The sequence below is a fragment of the Priapulus caudatus genome, unplaced genomic scaffold (genome assembly GCF_000485595.1).
Source record: "Priapulus caudatus unplaced genomic scaffold, Priapulus_caudatus-5.0.1 Scaffold13, whole genome shotgun sequence".
In the NCBI taxonomy this organism is placed as follows: Eukaryota; Metazoa; Priapulida; class Priapulimorpha; order Priapulimorphida; family Priapulidae; genus Priapulus; species Priapulus caudatus.
The window spans coordinates 711713-731965 of record NW_014577074.1 but is presented as its reverse complement, the minus strand read 5'-3'; the positions used below and the strand labels follow the sequence as shown (position 1 = coordinate 731965).

The 20253-nt window shown below is 40.4% G+C and overlaps 2 protein-coding genes and 1 long non-coding RNA gene across 5 annotated transcripts in view; 2 read left to right on the top strand and 1 right to left on the bottom strand.

Moving 5' to 3' along the window:
• The window catches only part of LOC106808346 (diacylglycerol kinase theta-like), a 95552-nt gene extending 91588 nt beyond the window's left edge, over positions 1–3964 (top strand). For all 3 annotated transcript variants that reach the window (XM_014811045.1, XM_014811053.1, XM_014811036.1), the window contains exon 22: positions 1–3964. In XM_014811045.1, coding sequence (XP_014666531.1) covers positions 1–114 — 114 coding nt within the window. In that variant the 3' untranslated portion in view covers positions 115–3964.
• Positions 3965–4106: 142 nt separating this feature from the next.
• Positions 4107–12676, bottom strand: LOC106808377 (FAS-associated factor 2-like). Its single transcript, XM_014811080.1, has 12 exons — positions 12605–12676; positions 11419–11487; positions 11093–11202; positions 10652–10764; positions 10261–10290; positions 8938–9050; positions 8439–8524; positions 7693–7784; positions 7376–7553; positions 6846–7017; positions 5972–6115; positions 4107–5610 (listed from the first exon to the last, which is right to left on the bottom strand). The coding sequence occupies exons 1-12, from the start codon at positions 12662–12664 to the stop codon at positions 5431–5433; spliced, it is 1347 nt and encodes a 448-aa protein (XP_014666566.1). The 5' UTR covers positions 12665–12676; the 3' UTR covers positions 4107–5430.
• A 4345-nt stretch (positions 12677–17021) lies between these two features.
• On the top strand, positions 17022–20079 carry LOC106808555. Its single transcript, XR_001393788.1, has 2 exons — positions 17022–17139; positions 18244–20079. It is a non-coding gene; the product is annotated as an uncharacterized LOC106808555 (long non-coding RNA).
• The last annotated feature ends 174 nt before the right edge of the window (positions 20080–20253 follow it).

The following is a 20253-nucleotide window of genomic DNA, read 5'->3' as shown; positions in this document are numbered from 1 at the left end:
GCTACTATGCTACGCAAGCCCAAGAACAAAATCAAGCGACGGTACACGGAGTCAGAGGTAACAGACAAAATGTCAGAGCTGTCGGTTGTAACAGGTGATGATGAGTCCATGTAAGAGGATCTTGTGTGGACAGTCACGTGACAGTCGGGCCATGCACAGTCAGATCATGGGGAAGCCGTTCCCGAAGCTCATGAAGTGATGGTAAAAAACAGGGTTTTGCAGAGATTTCCAGAGAGAGGTTTGCCACCCGAAAAATATTCGGTGACTAGATCTGGCATCAAGTAATCGTGGCAGACTCGGCCAAGCTCCCTGTAGGTTTGTTAATGAACCGAAACTGTTGATTAAATTTCTGCGCAACGTGTGGACTTACCATTTTAAATTTCGATAATTGATTACAAATAACTTTGTTAAAAATTATTGCATTATTGTAAGGTCATCACTCTGTGCTAACCCAAGTCATTTCTTGGTTCGGTTGTGGTAACCGCGTGACGAGTATGTAGGTGTGACTTTAATAAAAAGGACGTCTGCATTTGGCTGTCTGTCACAAGCAAAATTCTCTGTGATTGACTGGCAGGTGCACAGGGGTCGGGCCTATTTGTCGCCGCAATAGGCTCCAAGTTATTATCAAGAAGTGATTGTATTTACAAGAAATGGTTGTAAATAGGTATGGAGAAGAGGATAGATACAACTGTAACGCTACCAGTGTTCGCCACGCTGTGGTGCCGTGCAGAAACTGTAGTGCAGTGACTTATTATCATATATATATATATATAAGTACATCTAGGATGAGCGTGGCTTTGCCACTGGCAGCCGATAACGATGACCAGACATAAGTAATTGATCCCTGATTACAAATTGATTACGATACCATGTCGCGAGCTTGTCCAATCCATATTTCTCTTAACGTCTGGATTATACGTGTACATGTATATCAAAGTTGCCTGGTTGTGTAGAGAGATACGTTAGTGATTGTTGATCAGTTGTTTATGCCTGGTGACGACCGTCTTCATTTACGATCTCAATTCAGTGGTGTCGGTTTGAAGCTATCACTTTTAATCTAAACTTATAATAGTAAATTCTGTGTATATATATTATATATTTAACAATTACCTAATTGATGAATACATATGGGTGCAAAGCACTGATGTAACAGTAACATATTAGAATGTGAAGTATCTGTTAGTTAAATGCGGCCTCGACTGCAAGTTACGCTATAACTATAACTATATACATATAACGTACCATATGGTAGAAATGCTTATAATTTAAGATACTGTAAAACTTTTTCATGTTGGAATAGGTGTGAGTACAACTGTGTATTATATTAAAGTTGTTTTTGGGTGCTTTTATAAATTAATTCATTGACTAATAACTAAAAACAAGTATAATTTAGTCTGTGTTATGTACTTCGGTACCTTTAGTGTGCGTATGTAGGACGTGTTACATACTTCTACTCTTGTAGGCTTAGCCTTGAAGAGCAAAGCAACTGGATGTACAGAAGCTGCTGTTACTGTTCTCCATGCCTACTGCTATGTCAAATTGCTGACCATTATTGATGATAGACGGCGCTTCTCAGGACAGATGTGCGTACAGGTGGCTCGGCCCTATGCCTCTAGTGTTGCTGGTTGTATCGAAGTGGACATCCCCATTACAATCACTTGACGGAACCTCGCGTGTGTCTCCCATGGCATGCAACTCAAATAAACAGTCACGTGTGTGATCGAGCATAGCAGATACATGGGTGCCGTGCGCGAGATACAGTTGTAAAGCACGGCCGAGGTTGTGGGCAGAGGTTTACTTGGAGGGGCACCCACGATTGCGTGCAGGAATAGAACTACCAGGGGGTCAACGGCTGTCCATTATCGTATTGCTGGTAAGCCCATAGTCACATCTGTCCTGAGTATGATATGCACCTGCGATATAAGAGGAGGCTGCAGATACTAGTCGCAATTCTAGTCTTGGACAGTCGGTCATGTGCAACAGGAAATGTCCCTGTTTTTTTGCTCTCTTCCACTGTTGCAGTTACGATGCGTATTCCATTGCTCTGGTTTGCCCTTTACATGTTAAATTTTGTCTGTGTGAGTTTAAATACATACATACATACACTTTGGTTTCTGTAATGGGATCAAAACATCTGAAACATGCATATACGTGTTAGTAATGCAATATTAATTAGGTGTTTTTGCTATGGGTGAATGATTACTTGTTTCCTGTAGCAGTAATATCAGAATAGGATGTGAAATTTCCATAGCTTGTCAAATATTGGGTCATAGACCTGTAAACTGTATCAACCTTCCCCTATATTAATTTGTTAATGAACATGTTTATGGTTTTAAATTCTGCTAAGTCTTGGCAATATCAGCGCACTGTCGTGTCGACAAGTGTGCTCCTATATAAACTCTACCTGATGACATCTGGTTACGTTCTCACCAAGATCTGTCGTTCTCTTTAAAAAAATTCTGCTGTCACAGATACCCAGTTGCAATGCAGTAATGTTGTTTTTCAAATGTTTATTTTCTTAAACTCTTGTACATCTTCATTTTCGTCATTATTTAAAAGCATTCATGAATTTGTGAATTTTTAAATGATTTTGCTATGTATAATGATAGGACTATGTATCGTGCCGATGCATATAAAAGTAGATCACATTATGAGTGATCATGATTCGTAGGAGTTTAGTCGGGGCTTAGAAAATGGTTCACTTGTCAGTCAACTGATTGCCATCAAGTCACACTGCACTGTTTATTTGTTATCAGGTCTGCTCACCCTTGATATTGTAAGGGAAGTGGTGAGGTGGGTTAAATTGATACGTTCGAGAGAATCCTTGCAGTAGAGTGCCACCGGGCAGTGTGCAGCTGGTGCTTCCACCTGGTGGCAAGGCCTATAACCATGTTTTAGGCACGACGGTAACAAGGCTGGCAAGACATCTGCTAGGCTCCAGTAATACTCAACTACAGCAGCCAACCTGGCAACATGACTACTCTCTCCCTCCCACTAAACTCCTGTATTATATTGTAATTGCAAGTGAACTGTTGTTGTAGTGATTTGCATTTTATGCCCATTACCATTAGGAGCCAGTACAAGTGGATACCGATAGCACACCACATGTCTCTTCCTGCAGGCAGTCATACGGTAATTCTTCTTCAGCTTATGGCCGACAGGTGGTGCCGTGACTGTTTACAGCCATGCACCAAGGCCTACATTTGTGTTACCTGATGCATCATATTTGTGTTGTTTGCACGTCAGCTTGCCACTACAAAGGATATCACTTCTTTGGTGAGGTTTGTGTATAGATGTGATTGAGAAGGAAAGCAAGCATTGCGAAAATAGTTTTTTAAAGTTTGTGGAGACAGCTAAACTAGGAAGGGAGACCGGTGCCTGTCGTATGTAGCAAGAGCCAAAACTATTTGCTTCTCTGAAGCCCCGGCTCGGCTCCCACAACACAATGATCGTCTCTGTCGGTTACGCCACTCATGTGATATATGCCACCCAGAGAGACATGGAAACGCTGTGGACAGTCAATGAGCGCGCGTATGCTCTCGGAATATAAATGGGGACGCATGCAACTCGGTATATCCTATCACAGCTACGCGGCAGAGTATCCTGAGGAATTGCAGCTGTATTTCACGTAACAAGTGGGATATCTATGTATATATGTATGTATGTACATGTAGGGAGAAGCGGGCAAGCACCAGTCTGTACTTCCCAGTGCTGTGACTCTAGTCATCTCAGTGTTGTATTGTACAGCGACAGTATTCTGTCAACTAGCACTCTACAGGCAGGCTGCTTCGGTCATATTTTAACCTTTAGCCTTTAACAGGCCTACAGCTGTATGTACTATAACCATCATCATGTTTTAAAATTTATTTATTGTAATGCTTATTTCCTATGGACTATTTCTTGCAATAAGTATTTGAATATATGTATATGTGAAATAAATAGAAACTAAAATGATAGACGTTTACTTGTTCGTTATATATTTTTCTGTTGTTGAGAGAAGTACTTGAATAAATACACAGTGAAAATTCCTGAATGAATAAAGCAATATACTATATGAAGTGCATTCTAGTAGAAATCAACAAAAAACAATCACAGAAAAAAATGGGTAACAGTATAAAGCCAAATATCGTTGTATTACACACAAAAATTATTCATGGAATTCACCTCCTAGAGGTCTAACATATACATCCTATTAGCATCCCACCTTGTCCAACTCAATACACGAAAGCCCATTTATTATTCATAATTATGATAATAACTTGCCCACAAAAATGCACGTTTAGTGCAACTTGTGGATTAAAGTTTCGACATATCGTATTGATGAATAAAATTTAATGTATTCAAATCACCTAATTTCTCCTCAGCAACACATGGAGAGAGGAAAAGAATATAGACTAGATTTACATCTAAACATATGTAAATTTCATCTCATTCAATAGTTTCTCCCTAACTAAAGAATTTATATACATGTTTTTTGTATATACTACATAAGGTTGTCCACTGCTTACACAATGAATTCATTATGACTGTGTTAAAATACCTTGCTTGGTTATACGTTGCTATGACAGCAATATTTATACACAAAGATATTACTGATACAAAATGAGAGCAAAACTGACTAGATATATCAGGCAACCTAAAGATTTCTGTTTGATGATGGTAACTTGCCTAAAATTTTCGCAAATACTAGACGTAACAGGATGGAAATGTCAGAATACTGTTCAATGTGTATACAAACAAAAGTGTGAAGGGCAAACAATAGCAGAGTAAGTGTATGCAATGGTGCAAGCCCACAATAGGGGTTCTAGCATATTTTCTATTATTTCACACAGTCGAGCTATCAATTGCATCAAGTCAACGGCTGGTATGTTTTGCATAATTAACAAATTACTAGCCAAGTCATATGCATTCAAACACGCGTGCAGAGGATTGTGGAGCACGATGCAGTTCACTTCGGCATCGTCGTTTCCTCTTCACGCAGCAATTCTCTCACAGTTTTCCTTCCTGATCGTATCAGCATGTGCCGCAGCTACTTGTATACCAACGCTGAAGAGCTGTGGCTGATGAAGGCGACATCTAGCAGACTCACGGTAGGTTGTTCCAGTGTATGCATCACACACTACGCAGGCTGCGTAGCCTGCTATGTTCGTGAACAGTAGCATCCCCAATAGCGAGGAAAACGCGATCTCGTGTTTGTGACCCCCGCTCAGTGACACGGCGTACAGTCTTAAGATGGCCACCAAACTGCTGGCGGTTGGCAACAACACCCAGCGCGTTGCACACAGCCCACCACAACATCATCACAGAACATTCGCAGCCAAGCTGCCGTGTAGCGCGCCCAGGGTAGAATTTCACCTTCAGGAAGGTCACCTTCCAACCCTCTAACCACGTTGCGGTCAGATGATGCTGACGTAAAGAATGCCCGTGTGATCATGCTGTGTTATCGTGTACAAACAGCATTTCAGACTTTCCGAGGCCCGCGTCTGTGAATGACGGGGGGTCCGGTGCTCCTTGAGATGGCCGACAGGTTAGCTCGCGCCGCGGGAAATTTGTCACTATCTGAAAGTCGTCTGGCGCTTTGTCGTGGCAGAACACGTAGTAGTACAGATACTGCAATGGATCAGAAATGAAATAGCTCAAACCATTGTCAATTAAGTGAAATGGATTGAAGGCCATAATACTCCAGCTTTGACCATTATTTTCCGTACATTTAGGGTTTCTTCATGCAATATAATTTTATCATATTTTTTGTTTTATATTAATGAGAAATAAATGAAAAGGTGAATATATTAAATTTAGTGTGATATCCAACTATTCATAAAAATCGCAACCATTTCCCATATTTGAAATGCAAGTAATCAAAAACATGTAAAAATTTGGTGGTAAAACAAGTGGCAAATGGTAAACGAAGTTGTTATCACGATTAAAACAATGGATCCATTTCTGTATTAGCTGTATTATGCAGGCTTACCTTCATGGACTGATCTCTCAGGAAACGTCGTTCTAATCGTGTGCCGTCGGGCAGTTTTAGCACAGTTTTAATGCAATCGGAACTATCAGTGGCTGGCTCTTCGGGAACCTGATCAGCTAGCTCTATCTTTAGCTGTGCTACTTCCTGTGCAGATATGGAGCACAGCCAATATCATTTTAGCAGTGCCACTTTGAAGACTCCAAGACATGTCATTAAGATTTTATATTATGATGGAAAGTTAGTGAAATGTGAGAAGGTAAAGTTCCGGAAAGTTTGAAGTATAGTTGTATAACGTTCCAGCATGGTTTATATATTTATAACTCTAAAAGTGATTACGTCACCGTAAATACTAAAAAAAAAAATCCACTTTTTCACAAAATATAAGTAATTCTGTTCACTTTTTATGGTTAAATTGCTGCATTATACTTCTCATTTTACTATATTGTTTGATGTGAACATACACTCGTGACTCATACATAGCCCATAGCAAGCAATTAATGTTAGGAACACTAATATCAAATCGTCCAGGTTTTTTGGATTTTTAACTAGTTGAGAAACAATCTTATCAGGTAAGAATTTGTCGATACGTTTAGTCCCGTTTAGTTCTTACTTTTAATGTAAAAAAATGGCAACAAAAATTTTACAAATTTTACCATAGAAAATTTGTGACGTAGTCAATTTAAATAGTATATGTGAATATATATGCATGGAGCCTAAACAATCAAATATTCTCCCCCTCCCTGTCCTATCTCTCTAAGAGCAATATGCAGAAAGGTTTGGTTGGTTTTTCCGTAGACGAGGTTATATTGTGTGCAATTTTTTGTTGCCATTTCTAGGAACACCTCTACAAAATTTGGAGGAAAATTGCACTTACCTCTTTTCGTTTCTGTTCCTCCTGCACTTTCATTCTTGCCTCCTCTTCCTCCCTTTGCTGCCGCTCCAGCTCCTCCTTCCGCTTTCTCTCCTTCTCCTGGTCTGCGCGCAGGGACACTTCATATGCTTCATCCTGCTGCTGTCTGATAGACTGATTCAAGTTTCTTGTTTGCCTGCATTACACACCATGACAATCAATCAATTCACATTCACCTAATTATTCCCCACTAGATTCTGATTACTTTTGTATGCCTCTGTTGCAACATAATTCTACATCAAACAAAGCTTCAATGGAAATTTGTGGGCGCATTTAATTACATGAGGAATTTACTGCATGCCACTTAAATTAATTGGTATTTTACATTTAAAAGTAGTGACCTGCAACCAGTCATGCTGACCGGAAAGGCCAATGTCGACTATTATAAACGAGCACAGAAAATAGTGCAGACGATGCTCCACGAACCACTGCCATGCCTCAAGTAGCGATTTAGCTTTTAAAATGCCCACAAAATGACGAGTAGTACGACTCACCGATCAGCTCTCGCGACTACCAGGGCACCCTCGTTGTCGGCTATCACCTGTGAAAGTCTCTCCATGAGAAACCCATTGCCAACTGGTCCCTCTATGCGTGCGACGACAGTCATACGTGTGTCACGCAAGACAATCAGTGCTAGGAATGGATAGGTGCTCTCCCGAAGTGCCTGAGACACTGAAAATCATTCAATCGGCACTTATACCACTGCAACTTTACTTCACACACGAAATTACTACACGTGTGACAGCCATAATGAATTTTGTAAATGAAAGGATGTTATTACAAGGTGACCTTTTCGGAACAAGTGTATTACCTCTATATCCTTCTGGAGTACTAACAGAGCATGCCCAAAATAGCATTCTTGTGTTCATAAACTCCACAACCTCTGTATTGCACAGTGTCTCCCTGAAACATTATAATAAATCAGCCCCCAAATTCTATTCCCAAGATTCTACGAAACGAAGCAGTCTATTTTACTTATTACTCTGGACAATTTGTTGTAAGTGTGGACACTTATCAGTCAAACTGCACATTAAAGAATATAAACTATTACAATGAATCAGCCCCCCAAAAATCTGTTCCTAAGATAAGTGATATCGGAAAGTCCAGCTGTGTTATTTAGGTCAGAGAAAAAGGGGGTAAAAATGGCTGAGGCACGCTTAGGAAAGTACATGATTAATGTAAACACTCATGCGTTTTTAGTTTTTGCATTAACACAAACATTGCAAAATATCCCAAATGACCACAATCATATTCGTAAATGTTTCTGTAAACAGAAACGCACCTGTGAATTTAAGAACGATGTTAGTGAAGAGAATTATAGATCAAAAACCTAGACTAGTACTATCGTAACCATGTTATATATGGGCAACTTATACCCCTTCTTATCTGATCTCAATATGGCGGCGGGTACTTTCCGATATATGGCTTATTCTACGAAAATGAAGCAGTCTCTTTTACTTATTACTCTGGACGATTTGTTGTAAGTGTGGACACTTATCATCCAGAATGCACATTAAAGAATATAAGCTATTGAAGGAGACAGCAATAGTAGGCTACCGGCAGAAGCCATCTGTATCCTGGTGGTCTGGTCCATGTAGATACACAAGAAGAAACTTCAACTCCTTTTTCGCATCATTCAATGCCTGCAATAACATTTTGACTACACATAGTACCATTATTGTGGCCACAAGTAAAATTTTACTGACATTATAGTGTGTATACTATATATATACATATATATACATATTATCAGAAGTAGATAATAGGGAAGGAGTGTGACAGGGAAACAATTTCGCACGATGCTAGGCAAATGTACTGTGTACGATTTGAGCTCAAGTTGGTTGAGTTACGCGTAGTAGATCGTAGGTATTCTAAGGCTAGTAAATGACGAATTTCCCTTGTTTATTGAAGTCACACTCCTTCCCTATTATCTACTTCTGATATTATATACATATATAATATGCATAACTTTATGCAATAATGTCTTTATTTTTATTAACTAGTATTTTTACAAATAAAATGCTAAATTGGGGTTTAATATTTTATATATCCTCACCTGACTGTAGGTTCCACGATAGAACGTTGGATGAACCAAACCATACTTTTCTTCGAAAACTTGTATAAAGTTCATCACATCTCCCACAGGATCTGTTAACGCTGAAAGGTACACTAAAATTATAAGTGAGTAACATTTCTAATGAAAAATAATCTTCTGTAACTAATACTTGTACGTATTGAACGATCTGCACACAGTTATCACCACTTCCCCTACTATGTTGTACCCTTTCTCCTACATCACTGTATTGGTAACCAAGTAAGGTCAGGAGAAAAGTACTGTTAATACATAGTGACCTAGCTGCTAGACAGGTGGAATGGAGTCGCATTCTCTACTGATAGCTCAATTCACTGTAGCTCACCACAAAAAAGGACACAAATGAGTGAGTGAGAAGAAGTCAGTTTTAATTGAGCAACCATCGACGTACATTATAGAAACGAAGAGTATATATGGGTATAACTCCCATTATATACTCTTGATAATTATATGTGTAATTTTTTATGTGAAAATAATAAATAATATATATAAATTATAAATAATTTATAAACCGAAATGAATCACAATTTGTGACGGTAGATGGCGCTATACCTGCTTTGATGTTTCTTAGCATAAATCAGTATATCATAATAATAATAATATAATAATAATAGTATAAATCATAATATGTTCATAGCAGGAATTTTGCATTAAAGATATTGTCAATGAAATCTTGTAAAACGAACCAGACGAGTGTGACACCACAGACTGTTTGTTATCTGCGTGTCTATATAATATGCTATATAATTGCCAAACCCTATCTAATTTGCATAATTTTTGTTTAAATATCAAAACCCCTAGCCCTTATTCATTCACATACCAAAAATGAGCAAAATCCGTTGAACCTGAACTGACTAATGGGAATTCCCATTTTTGTCAAAAAATTGCCGTGGCTCGAAAGTACGTCGACTGGCATGCTCCAAAATAGGACGTTTAATATGGGAGCATAGCAGTAACAACTATACTTAATTTCAAACATGTGGGTAAACCGTTTCCTGAGTTATCGTTGACCGAAGCCAAATGTTGACGGACAGACAGACGGACAGACGTACGACGGACGACAACCCATGGCAATAGCTCAGCTTGACGATGTCAAGGTAAGCTAAAAACGCGACTATTGTTATTTGAGGGCATCTGCCTTATTATATTGACTTGATGCTGACATGTAACAGAAATAGTGTGGCTTCTCACATTGAACACATGTTCGAACTATAACTACTTGAAATCGGTGCTTCATTCAATAAAGTAACTATAGAATTATAATACAGAATTAGAATGGAACATTACCTCGTCTAGGATCTGGCCGGAATAATCTAACTGAAAAAAAAACACAAACGGTTAATGATAAAAAAGTGCAAACAGTTTAGGAAGAACCTCAAAAGAAGCTCATCCAAACTTACTTTAAAAATATAAAGTTTATGATTCATTATTTCATTTTGGACTTACAATATTGTTCCTAAATAAAGCTATCAGAAACTCACATAACACGACACTCGACCCCAATTACACTTCAATTCAAATGCAAGTCTCACAATATAATACCTGTACTAATGCATGGGTATTTTCAGATAAAACAGAAGAGGTCACATAAATGATTTCTAGATATTACTATTTAGACATTATGTGTCATTCTGCCAGGGTTAATTTAGCATTTGATAAAACATTTTAGAATACTTACATATAAACCTAACTATATCTAGTAGTGTTGAATGTAAAAGTCTGAATGGAAACATGAAGATAAAGTATGTCCACCCAACCAAGCCCTGCGGTCGTCTCACAACTGTGATGACTCTAAAATATATAGAAAAAAACAAAACAATTACACATTTTTTTTTTTTTTGCTTTTTGTGGTTTACTAAATTTGCAGTAAAATATTCACACATGTTTAATACACTAACAGATCATTAAATATGTAAATAGATTATAATCTATAACACTTTAAATGTACAACCCTTATATACTCCTCAATATACTGATGGAACATTTGTTGTTTAAACTGTATAAAGTCCGTTTTACTTGTTACGGTTAACTGAAAACATGTAATTGCACTGTAATCAACTTGTAATCTGCAGGCCAATTATTTTTAACTTCAGTACGTAGTCAATGATTGGATAATCACCTCTGATCAATGGAGTTTGTGTTCATAGCCGGAACCCTCTGCACTCTTGGGGGTTGTGCATATGCTGGAGGGAGACCTTCTGCTTCATTCAAGGTATCCTGTACTGCCACCTGGCAGTAGGAAAAAACATAAATAAAATATTTATGCTTCCCAATCTTGTAACTTGAGGATTCCCTAGAAGACTTTAAGCAATACATTATGTATACTGTTATGGGTTTTACCTAAAACTATATTATACTATGTGCTACAATGACAAGTAATACATTCAGAATGGTTCCTAATCACATAGAACAAACACAATTTCCAAGACACCCATTTTATTTTACCTCAATATCCCAGTTGTTTTGCTGAAGTATTCTTCGGCATCTGTTGATGTCATCGATTCCAGTAAAATCCTAATAAAATTATAAATATTTTATACAGAAGGTGAATGTGGGGTTATAAATAGAATTTCCTTCTTGAAGAAATATTTATATAGACATAATCAGAGGTGAAAATTAACTTATTTTATGTGGGACAAGCAAATCTGCCACGATAAACATAATGTAACTATGTACTCTTCTAGCTGAAAATTTGGAAAATAAAGTATTTTGATGCTAGGCTAGCTACTGAATCTTGCTTTAAAGGAGTTCCTCTGGTATGAGAAAGCATACTCACTAAATACTCAAAACTTCTCCGAAAAAGCAAGTTTTGGTACAAACACTTTTCCTTGTTAAAGGATTAATCTAGTGCCATGCGATTATCTGGCGCTACGAATGATTTCACTAGCCCACATGTACTTCATAATCAGATCAATGTGCAATGGCAGCTTCAGTTTTGTTCAGTGGCAAGTTGTTGGCATCCAAAACTAACTATGTAAGGTTGTTCAGGCAGATTATGCTTAACACATGTACCAATCTGAATGCTTGACAGTGATTATTAGAAATGGTCCCTGACTTATTGGGAATGTTGCTGATATGACTAGCATGATTTGATTTAATCATTTATACCTACAGACTGCTGACCATGGCATGGTAGATACCACCATGTCACTGTGGCAGGTAATAGCAATAGCAGCCGTTAGTACTATGTACTTTGGTAGAGGCCGCGGGAATCAGAAAATTAAGCATGTCGTTATGACTGGACCTAACATGCACATGATGCAGGCTGTAGTGTAAGTTATGCAAAAGCCTGAAAAAGTCTATAAATGCTGTATTCACTGCACTTCTGGCACTGCTATATACTATATACATCAGAGCAGACAGATGCATCTATAGGACTGAGTTACGCGTAGTTTCTAGTAAGCCTACATTCCTACACACGTGGACAGCGACAGTGGGTGTCACTCTAAATGCCGAGCCCTTGCATTGAGTAGACAGCAGCATTACAAATTACAGTCTACAGAAATAGTCAACAGGGTAATCAAAATAATTTGATATAGGCCACATATTTAAAATTATTTCAGTCAGAATTACTTATCTAATAATTTTAGTTTGTATGATGTCGTAATATAGGACAATACTTAAGTAATACCTGGAACTGGATAAGTTTTTCGGTCTGAGAAGGGGAAAGATCTTCTTCCTCATCCGCCATTTTGGATAATTTACGCCTTTACACCAAAGGTGGCGCCACCAGCCAATAACAACGTAACACGTATGTTGACTGATGAGCTGTTGATGTCTTTCCAGAAGTGTATTTAGTTTGTCTATCATATCTTTATTTACAGCAGTATAAGGGTCGCTTTCGCAAATTATGCGCCGAGCTGGTGAGTACGGTCAGTGGTTTGACTATTGTTGCACTCGGTGGCATCGTTATAGTTAAATCCGTTTAATACGTGCAATGCCAAATATCAATTATCATATCATCACATATGGCATGCCAATGGCAATGGCAATGGCAATGCCAATAGGTGCGGGCGGACAGCCGGGAACTTTGCCACATCCGGGACTTTCTTAACCTAGCAACCAGCTGTGCCGGTGAAAACAACCACAGGCACTTGAAGCGTTTCAATAAAATATAATGCTAACTAAATACGAAATCTATTTACTACCAAATTCTTAATGTTTCTATACTACTCTCTTTCACTTATTATTGCCGACAGTTTCCTGTAAATTCCGTCCAATTCCTACTTCCAACCTTATACGCTGCCGACGCCATTGCTTTCGCGGCGCAACTGTTGCACGCTTACACTTATATATATAGCAGGTAGGAAAGCGCGATCGCAAAATTCGCTCGACGCTCGCTTGATTTCACACTTTCACAGCACGAATTAAACCACATCCAACAGCTTCCATCTTTGTTTGTATGTCAAGAACAGTGTTCACTTGTTATAAAAACAATGCCTCTGTTCGTAACTGAGCTGTGTCACGCGAAATCACGCAAAGACTGACGAAATTCTCGCATTCGCGAACCTTCCACGGTAATGTAAATGGCTGTCAGAATACAGGGCTATATAGACTGGGACTCGCCCCACCTCGATTACCCATCGAGTGACTAAGCTAAGCCGAGAGGTGGGAGCGAGTGACAGTCTATGGACTATAGGCGGCGCGCAGGCGGCGCACTGCTTTCCAACTCCCGTACGAGCCTCGCCATTTGAACGTTGCAAAAACGTTGCAGCGTTGCGGCGCAAGAATGAGGTCACGAAGAGCGCCGGTAGGTTTTTTTCTGATTCTGACAGCCATTTACATTACTGTGGAAGGTTTGCGAACGCGAGAATTTCGTTAGTCTTTGTGTGATTTCACGTGACACAGCTCGGTTACAAACAGAGACATTATGTTTTTATAACAAGTGAACACTGTTCTTGACATACAAACAAAGATGGAAGCGGTTGGATGTGTTTTCGTGCTGTGAAAGTGTGAAATCAAGCGAGCATCGAGCGAATTTTGCGATTGCGCTTTCCTACCTGCTATATATATTAGTGTAAGCGTGCAACAGTCGCGCCGCGAAAGCAATGGCGCCGGCAGCGTATATGGTTGGACGTAGGATTTGGACCGAATTTACAGGAAACTGTAGGCAATAATAGGTGAAAGAGAGTATAGAAACATTAAGAATTTGGTAGTAAATAGATTTCGTATTTAGTTAGGATTATATTTTATTGAAACGCTTCAAGTGCCTGTGAAAACAACAGCCTGTCTCCGTGAGCTTAAAGTTACACACGCAATACCCCATTTCCAAACCAAAAGCATACTAATTTCCTTGCATATATGCCGAAAACTTGTGTAGTAGTAGGTAATTGTCACAATCATATATATTGCACAGATAAGAAAAGATATTTTTTTGAGCTGCCAAAATGACATAAGAGTCCAGAGAGGTGTGATAAGTCATAAGTGGCTGACTGCCACTTAAATGTAAATGAGTAAATGTAAATGGTATGCACTGGAGTCTGTCAAAATTCGCCACTATTTGTTCTGATCATTTCGTGACAGGTAACTACTATTTTATAACTGCGTGTGTGTGTGCGTGTGAGTGTGTCACTGTGTATGCGAGTGCGTGTGCGTCCGTCTGTGTGTGTGCGTGCGTGCGTGTGCGTGCGTGCGTGTGCGCGCATGCGTGTTTGTGTGTGCGTGTGTGTGCGTGTGCGTGACGGACGGCCGGACAGACGCACGGACAATCATGCGAGTCTGCAAGGTGCATCTGACTTCGTCAGATGAGCTAAAAATTAACTTTTACCCATTAAATTTGACTAGTTGACACCTGTTATACCCACTTAGTATCACAATACATTTATTTGTATAGATCCCAATGTAACCGAGTAAGAGCCGAGTAAACAACTGTAGGTCCAACCGTCCAAACATGTTACTAGGTTTAAACTAGTACTTTTTTTTTTTAGCAACCAAGGGGGGTTACAGAAACCAAATAACCCCCCCCCCCTGGATACGGCCCTGAGTGACACACTCACACGCACACGCACACGCACACGCACTCGCACACACACGCACACACAGTGACACACTCACACGCACACTCACACGCACACGCACACGCACACGCACACGCACACGCGCACGCACACGCACACGCACTCGCACACACAGTGACACACTCACACGCACGCGCGCACACGCACGCACGCACACGCACACACAAACACGCACGCGCGCACACGCACGCACGCACGCATGCACGCACACGCACACGCACACGCACACGCACACGCACACTCACACGCAGTGACACACGTACAGGCACACGCACACACACACGCACACGCACACGCACACACGGTGACACACAAACACGCACACGCACTCGCACACACAGTGACACACTCACACGCACACGCACTTATATATTCGTGTCATAATGTATCACTAGGCCTATAGTTGCCGTGAGATGGCGCGTGCAAGTGTAATCAATAATCAAAGACAGCATCGTCCTTCGTGCATTGGTGATAAGTCAAGAAAGTAGAGATAACCTAATTCCATTGAGTTGCTGAAATTTACAGGCAAAAATCCAAGTATATTCAGGCAGGCGACAATTTCGCTCAGCTGTGAAACACATCTGCATTGCAGGTGTGCATGTTTATTCGAAAAGTGCCAGTTCACCACCATGCATGAGTAATGGGATGCCCCCGGGTTTTTGCCTACATTTCGGATGACGGTAGCCACGCGAGCATTCAGGGAGTGTACAGACTGCTTTAGAAAATAATATGATTTAAGGAGTGTAAACCTTGTTCAACAAACTTTTGTCTTTGCAATTGAACTGCAAATGTAGCCTCACATCCACACAGGTATGGGCTCTAATAATAGCAAAAGCAGTTCAGTCCTTTGTTAACAGTCAACAAATCCATGTTTAACCCTCCTCTTGAGGGTCAAAAGGTTATCAGACACTTACTCTTCGCACGTCAGTGGAAAGCACATTTCATGGTCCTTTCAATAAAGTGATAAAAATGGTAGGTCAGTGCTGAAACAAAAAAGTTTTTCACTCTGTCCGTTAGGCCATGTCTTCAGAAAATGTATGATATCTGACCTTTCCCCCACTGCTCTTTGACCTGTGACCTACAATTTCGCACTGGTGATGGCTTTCCTGCCCATCACACTATACACCGAATATTAAGAGCATAGGTCGAGCCGTTCAGATTTGTGCCACAATTCCGTATTTCCTCCTATACACCTATTTCCTCCTATAAGGGGAAAATATTCCCCCTCCGTTTACACATCTTGACCTTTGACCCTTGACCCCCAAATTGATCATTCCGAGTCCTTTTCATAATCCCCCCACGTCCCGAATATCGTGACCGTACGTCGAGCGGTTCAGATTTGTGCCCAACTGTTGACGGACGCACGGACGGTCGAGCAGGTATGAAGTAGGATGCATTGTTAGGGTTTAGTTTTTAGTGTTAATACCTATGCTACACAGTTTTGATGATGACGTAGCCGGTTTAGCGATAGAACAGGCTTTCAACCTTTTGCAGAAACGAAGGCCAGTACAGTAGAGCAGCAGACCTCAGAACAGCACTGTCGCTAATGCGGGACTTGTTTGTGTTGTGTTACGTTGCGTTACTTTGCGTCGTACTGTGTCGCGCTGTGTTGTGTCGTGTTGTGTTGCGTCGTATTGTATTGTGTTGCATTGCACTACATTGTGTTGTGTTGTGTTGTGTTGTGTTGTGTCATGTTGTATTGTGTTGTGCTTCGACGGGATATGCAGTGCTGCGTTCTGATGGGACTCGTTAGTGTGGAGTAGATGATTGTCTCCGTCGTTCAGACACCTATTGCATAATCTATCGAGTGCGCGTGGCAAAACAGTTGCGGCAGGCAGTTTACGGCTAGTCGATATAAAAAAAGAATCATTCCTCCTACTCACTTTAATAGCGATTTTTATTGCCTTCAAACCTCAAAGACACTAAAATCTGAAATTCAAATGTACAGTGGTAAAGGTGATTGCTCTCATATTGCCTACGGTTAGGCAACTGATGAACAATCATGGCATGCTTTTATGCATTTCAGGGTACGAGTTTGCACAGGAAGACATATTTGCCATAGCACGCCTGCTGAAGTCGAAGCTGAAACATTTTTGCATTCCGCAGTGCTGTATCGCCACGACTCAGGAAGATGGCGTCATTGAAATAGGTGCGCTTCCATTTTTTTTTTTATCTTCATTTTGAACTCACGAAACGAAGGCCGTATAGAGGGGCCTGGGCTCATACAAAATCTAGTGTGGTGATAGGGCGCGTGGTTCAGTCATAATGAGAGCATAGTAATAACAGTGGAGTTCATGTCTAGCCGTTTGAATTCAACCATTTGTTTCACTAATTCGGCGCTCGGTACGACTTTCTTGACTGGCCTCGTCGCCGAATTAGTGAAACAAATGGCTAAATTCAAGCGGCTGGTGCTCTGGCTATTTACCATCGTACACTGCTGCAATGTACCTGCCTTTAATAATCTGCGATGTCGTTTTCGCTACGTCCCGACGCCCAAGTCTATTTCTAAGTCTAGTTTTAAGTCTAGTTCTAAGTCTAGTTCTAAGTCTTGTTCTAAGTCGAGTTCTAAGTCTAGTTCTAAGTATTTTTCTAAGTCGAGTTCCTTGTTCTAAGTCGAGTTCTAAGTCGAGTTCTAAGTCTTGTTCTAAGTCTAGTTCTAAATTGAGTTCTGAGTCGACCCCTGTCTCTCGCACGCTGGTCGGCCGATCGCGAACCTCTAGTCTAGTTTTAAGTCTAGTTCTAAGTCTTGTTTTAAGTCGAGTTCTAAGTCTTGTTCTAAGTCTTGTTCTAAGTCGAGTTCTAAGTCGAGTTCTAAGTCTAGTTCTAAGTCTTTTTCTAAGTCTTGTTTTAAGTCTAGTTTTAAGTCTAGTTCTAAGTCTAGTTCTAAGTCTAGTTCTAAGTCTTTTTCTAAGTCTTGTTTTAAGTCGAGTTCTAAGTCTTGTTCTAAGTCAAGTTCTAAGTCTTGTTCTAAGTCGAGTTCTAAGTCTTGTTCTAAGTCGAGTTCTAAGTCTTGTTCTAAGTCGAGTTCTAAGTCTAGTTCTAAGTCGAGTTCTAAGTCGAGTTCTAAGTCGAGTTCTAAGTCTAGTTCTAAATTGAGTTCTGAGTCGACCCCTGTCTCTCGCACGCTGGTCGGCCGATCGCGAACCTCTAGTCTAGTTCTAAGTCAAGTTCTAAGTCGAGTTCTACGTCTAGTTCTAAGTCTTGTTCTAAGTCTAGTTCTAAATTGAGTTCTGAGTCTGTCTCTCACACTCAGGTCGGCCGATCGCGAACCTCAGCGAGACGGTGTCTCAGAGCCTCGGCTACGCGTGGAAGCCCATGACGAACGAGGAACTACACCCGTCGCTGTTCCGCGAACACGCCTGCGAGCGCGAAGAGTTCGTCTCGGCCGCTGCATACGCGCACGTGCTCCTGGAGGGGGCGCTGTGACGCGCCGCTCCCCGCCAGAGGGCGCCGTGATGCGTCATTCCACTACAGGGCACTGTAATGCACTGCTCCACTAGAGGGCACTGTACATGTGATGCATCACACCACTAGAAGGCACTGTGATCCAGCACACCACTAGAGCATGCTAGGATGCACGTATACTAGATATAGAGCTGGGGTGTGCATCTATACCAGTGAGAGTAGTATGCGTACGCACCCTACCTACTAGAGAAGCACTTTGGTGTATCCGTTCTCGTGTTCCCGTAATACTCATGGCAGGTGTGTCATCCAGTGATAAAAAATTATGTATTGAAACGGATTGTATTTACGTTATCTGCTAAAAGTGTATATAGATCGCCGATGGCTCTAGAATGTTTTCTGCTCGAATCTAGAGGTGCTTTGTTGCTGGACTTTTTTGTGAGATTTTTGCAGAAAACTTCCGACCAGGGGGAAAATTGCTTTCTGCGCGTTATGAATGCTTGCTTATATTATGCATTTCTTCGAGTAACAACACATTATTGCCTCAAAGAAATGCAGGTGTCGTCCCCACGTGTCAACCCATAGCTTTATAAGTGAGTGTTTGCACCATGTTCATTGTAGGCACTCCCACAACTAAGTCAAACACGTTGTAGTCTATATAACAATGCTCATGTTTTGCGTAAGTATAGTAAATTCAAGTTTTATTTTTTAAATGTTTTACGATTTCATTATTTCTCGGGAAATCAGTTTGGTCTGTGAGCTTGTTCGCACTACCTTGTAAATGGTTGGCTCATGGTTGTAAGCCAACATGGTCAGACTGTTCCATCCCTATTTTGCAGATATTTACAGACCGGTATTGTAAATAGAAAGTAATATCGAAACAGTTCATTACTTGTCTGTTTGAAAATGAAGTAATGTTGAACTGCCATGTGTATGTTCACAAAAATGTGATAAATTGCGCTATTGATATTATAGCTGCAAGTCGATATATACGTGAGCTACATGTACTTGTCATCTCATAGAATGAACGAAGCTGGTAATGAAAGAAAAACTGATGTAATTAGCAAAGTAGATCATAATAATTAAAGTGACTTTATTGTTTATTACATATATTTCACAAAACAGTTGGATAAATAATGCTATGTGGTTAGTATATTTAAGTAGCCCTCCACTTGGCGTTTACTTCGTCTGCTGGGTTGTATTATATGAAGTCGTTCTATAGCCATGTGTCGAAAATGTTGTATGGCCACTTGTTTGATATTAACGAATGGTGAATCTATATTACCAACATTAATTAGGTTACATTTTCCGTTAAGCTAATCCATTCTACTACGGTGAAATCTTGGTAAAAACAAGGACCAGAGAATTCTGTTTTGCATGTCTTCTCACTGAAACGTGACTCGTATGTCTAACGCCGCATTGTTCGTGTCTTCAAACGATTGTCGGAATAGTTGCGTGTGCTGCCACGCGAGGTCGCCACTGCCGCCGCTGAGCCGCGCTGTGAGAGTCACGGACGTGCTGCCCTTGAATTCGTCCTTGAATGTGATTGGTTCACTGCCTGGAATGTTGATTAGTTCAACTTTAATTTGAATTTGAAATTTGAACTAACAGCTGCATGCTTTTGTGCGAGAGAATCGTGAATACGTGTTTAATAAATAATGACTTTTGTCTGAAACTTCTGACCGAGTATCTTTGTACGTGAGACTTTTTTACCTCCGCACAACGGAGTTGCAGTGAGGTAATGTAATCGCTCTCGTGTGTGTGTTCGTGTGTGTGTTCGTGTGTGTGTTCGTGTGTGTGTTCGTGTGTGTGTTCGTGTGTGTGTGTAGCCAGCAGCGAGCCAGCTGTTATGCACATGTAT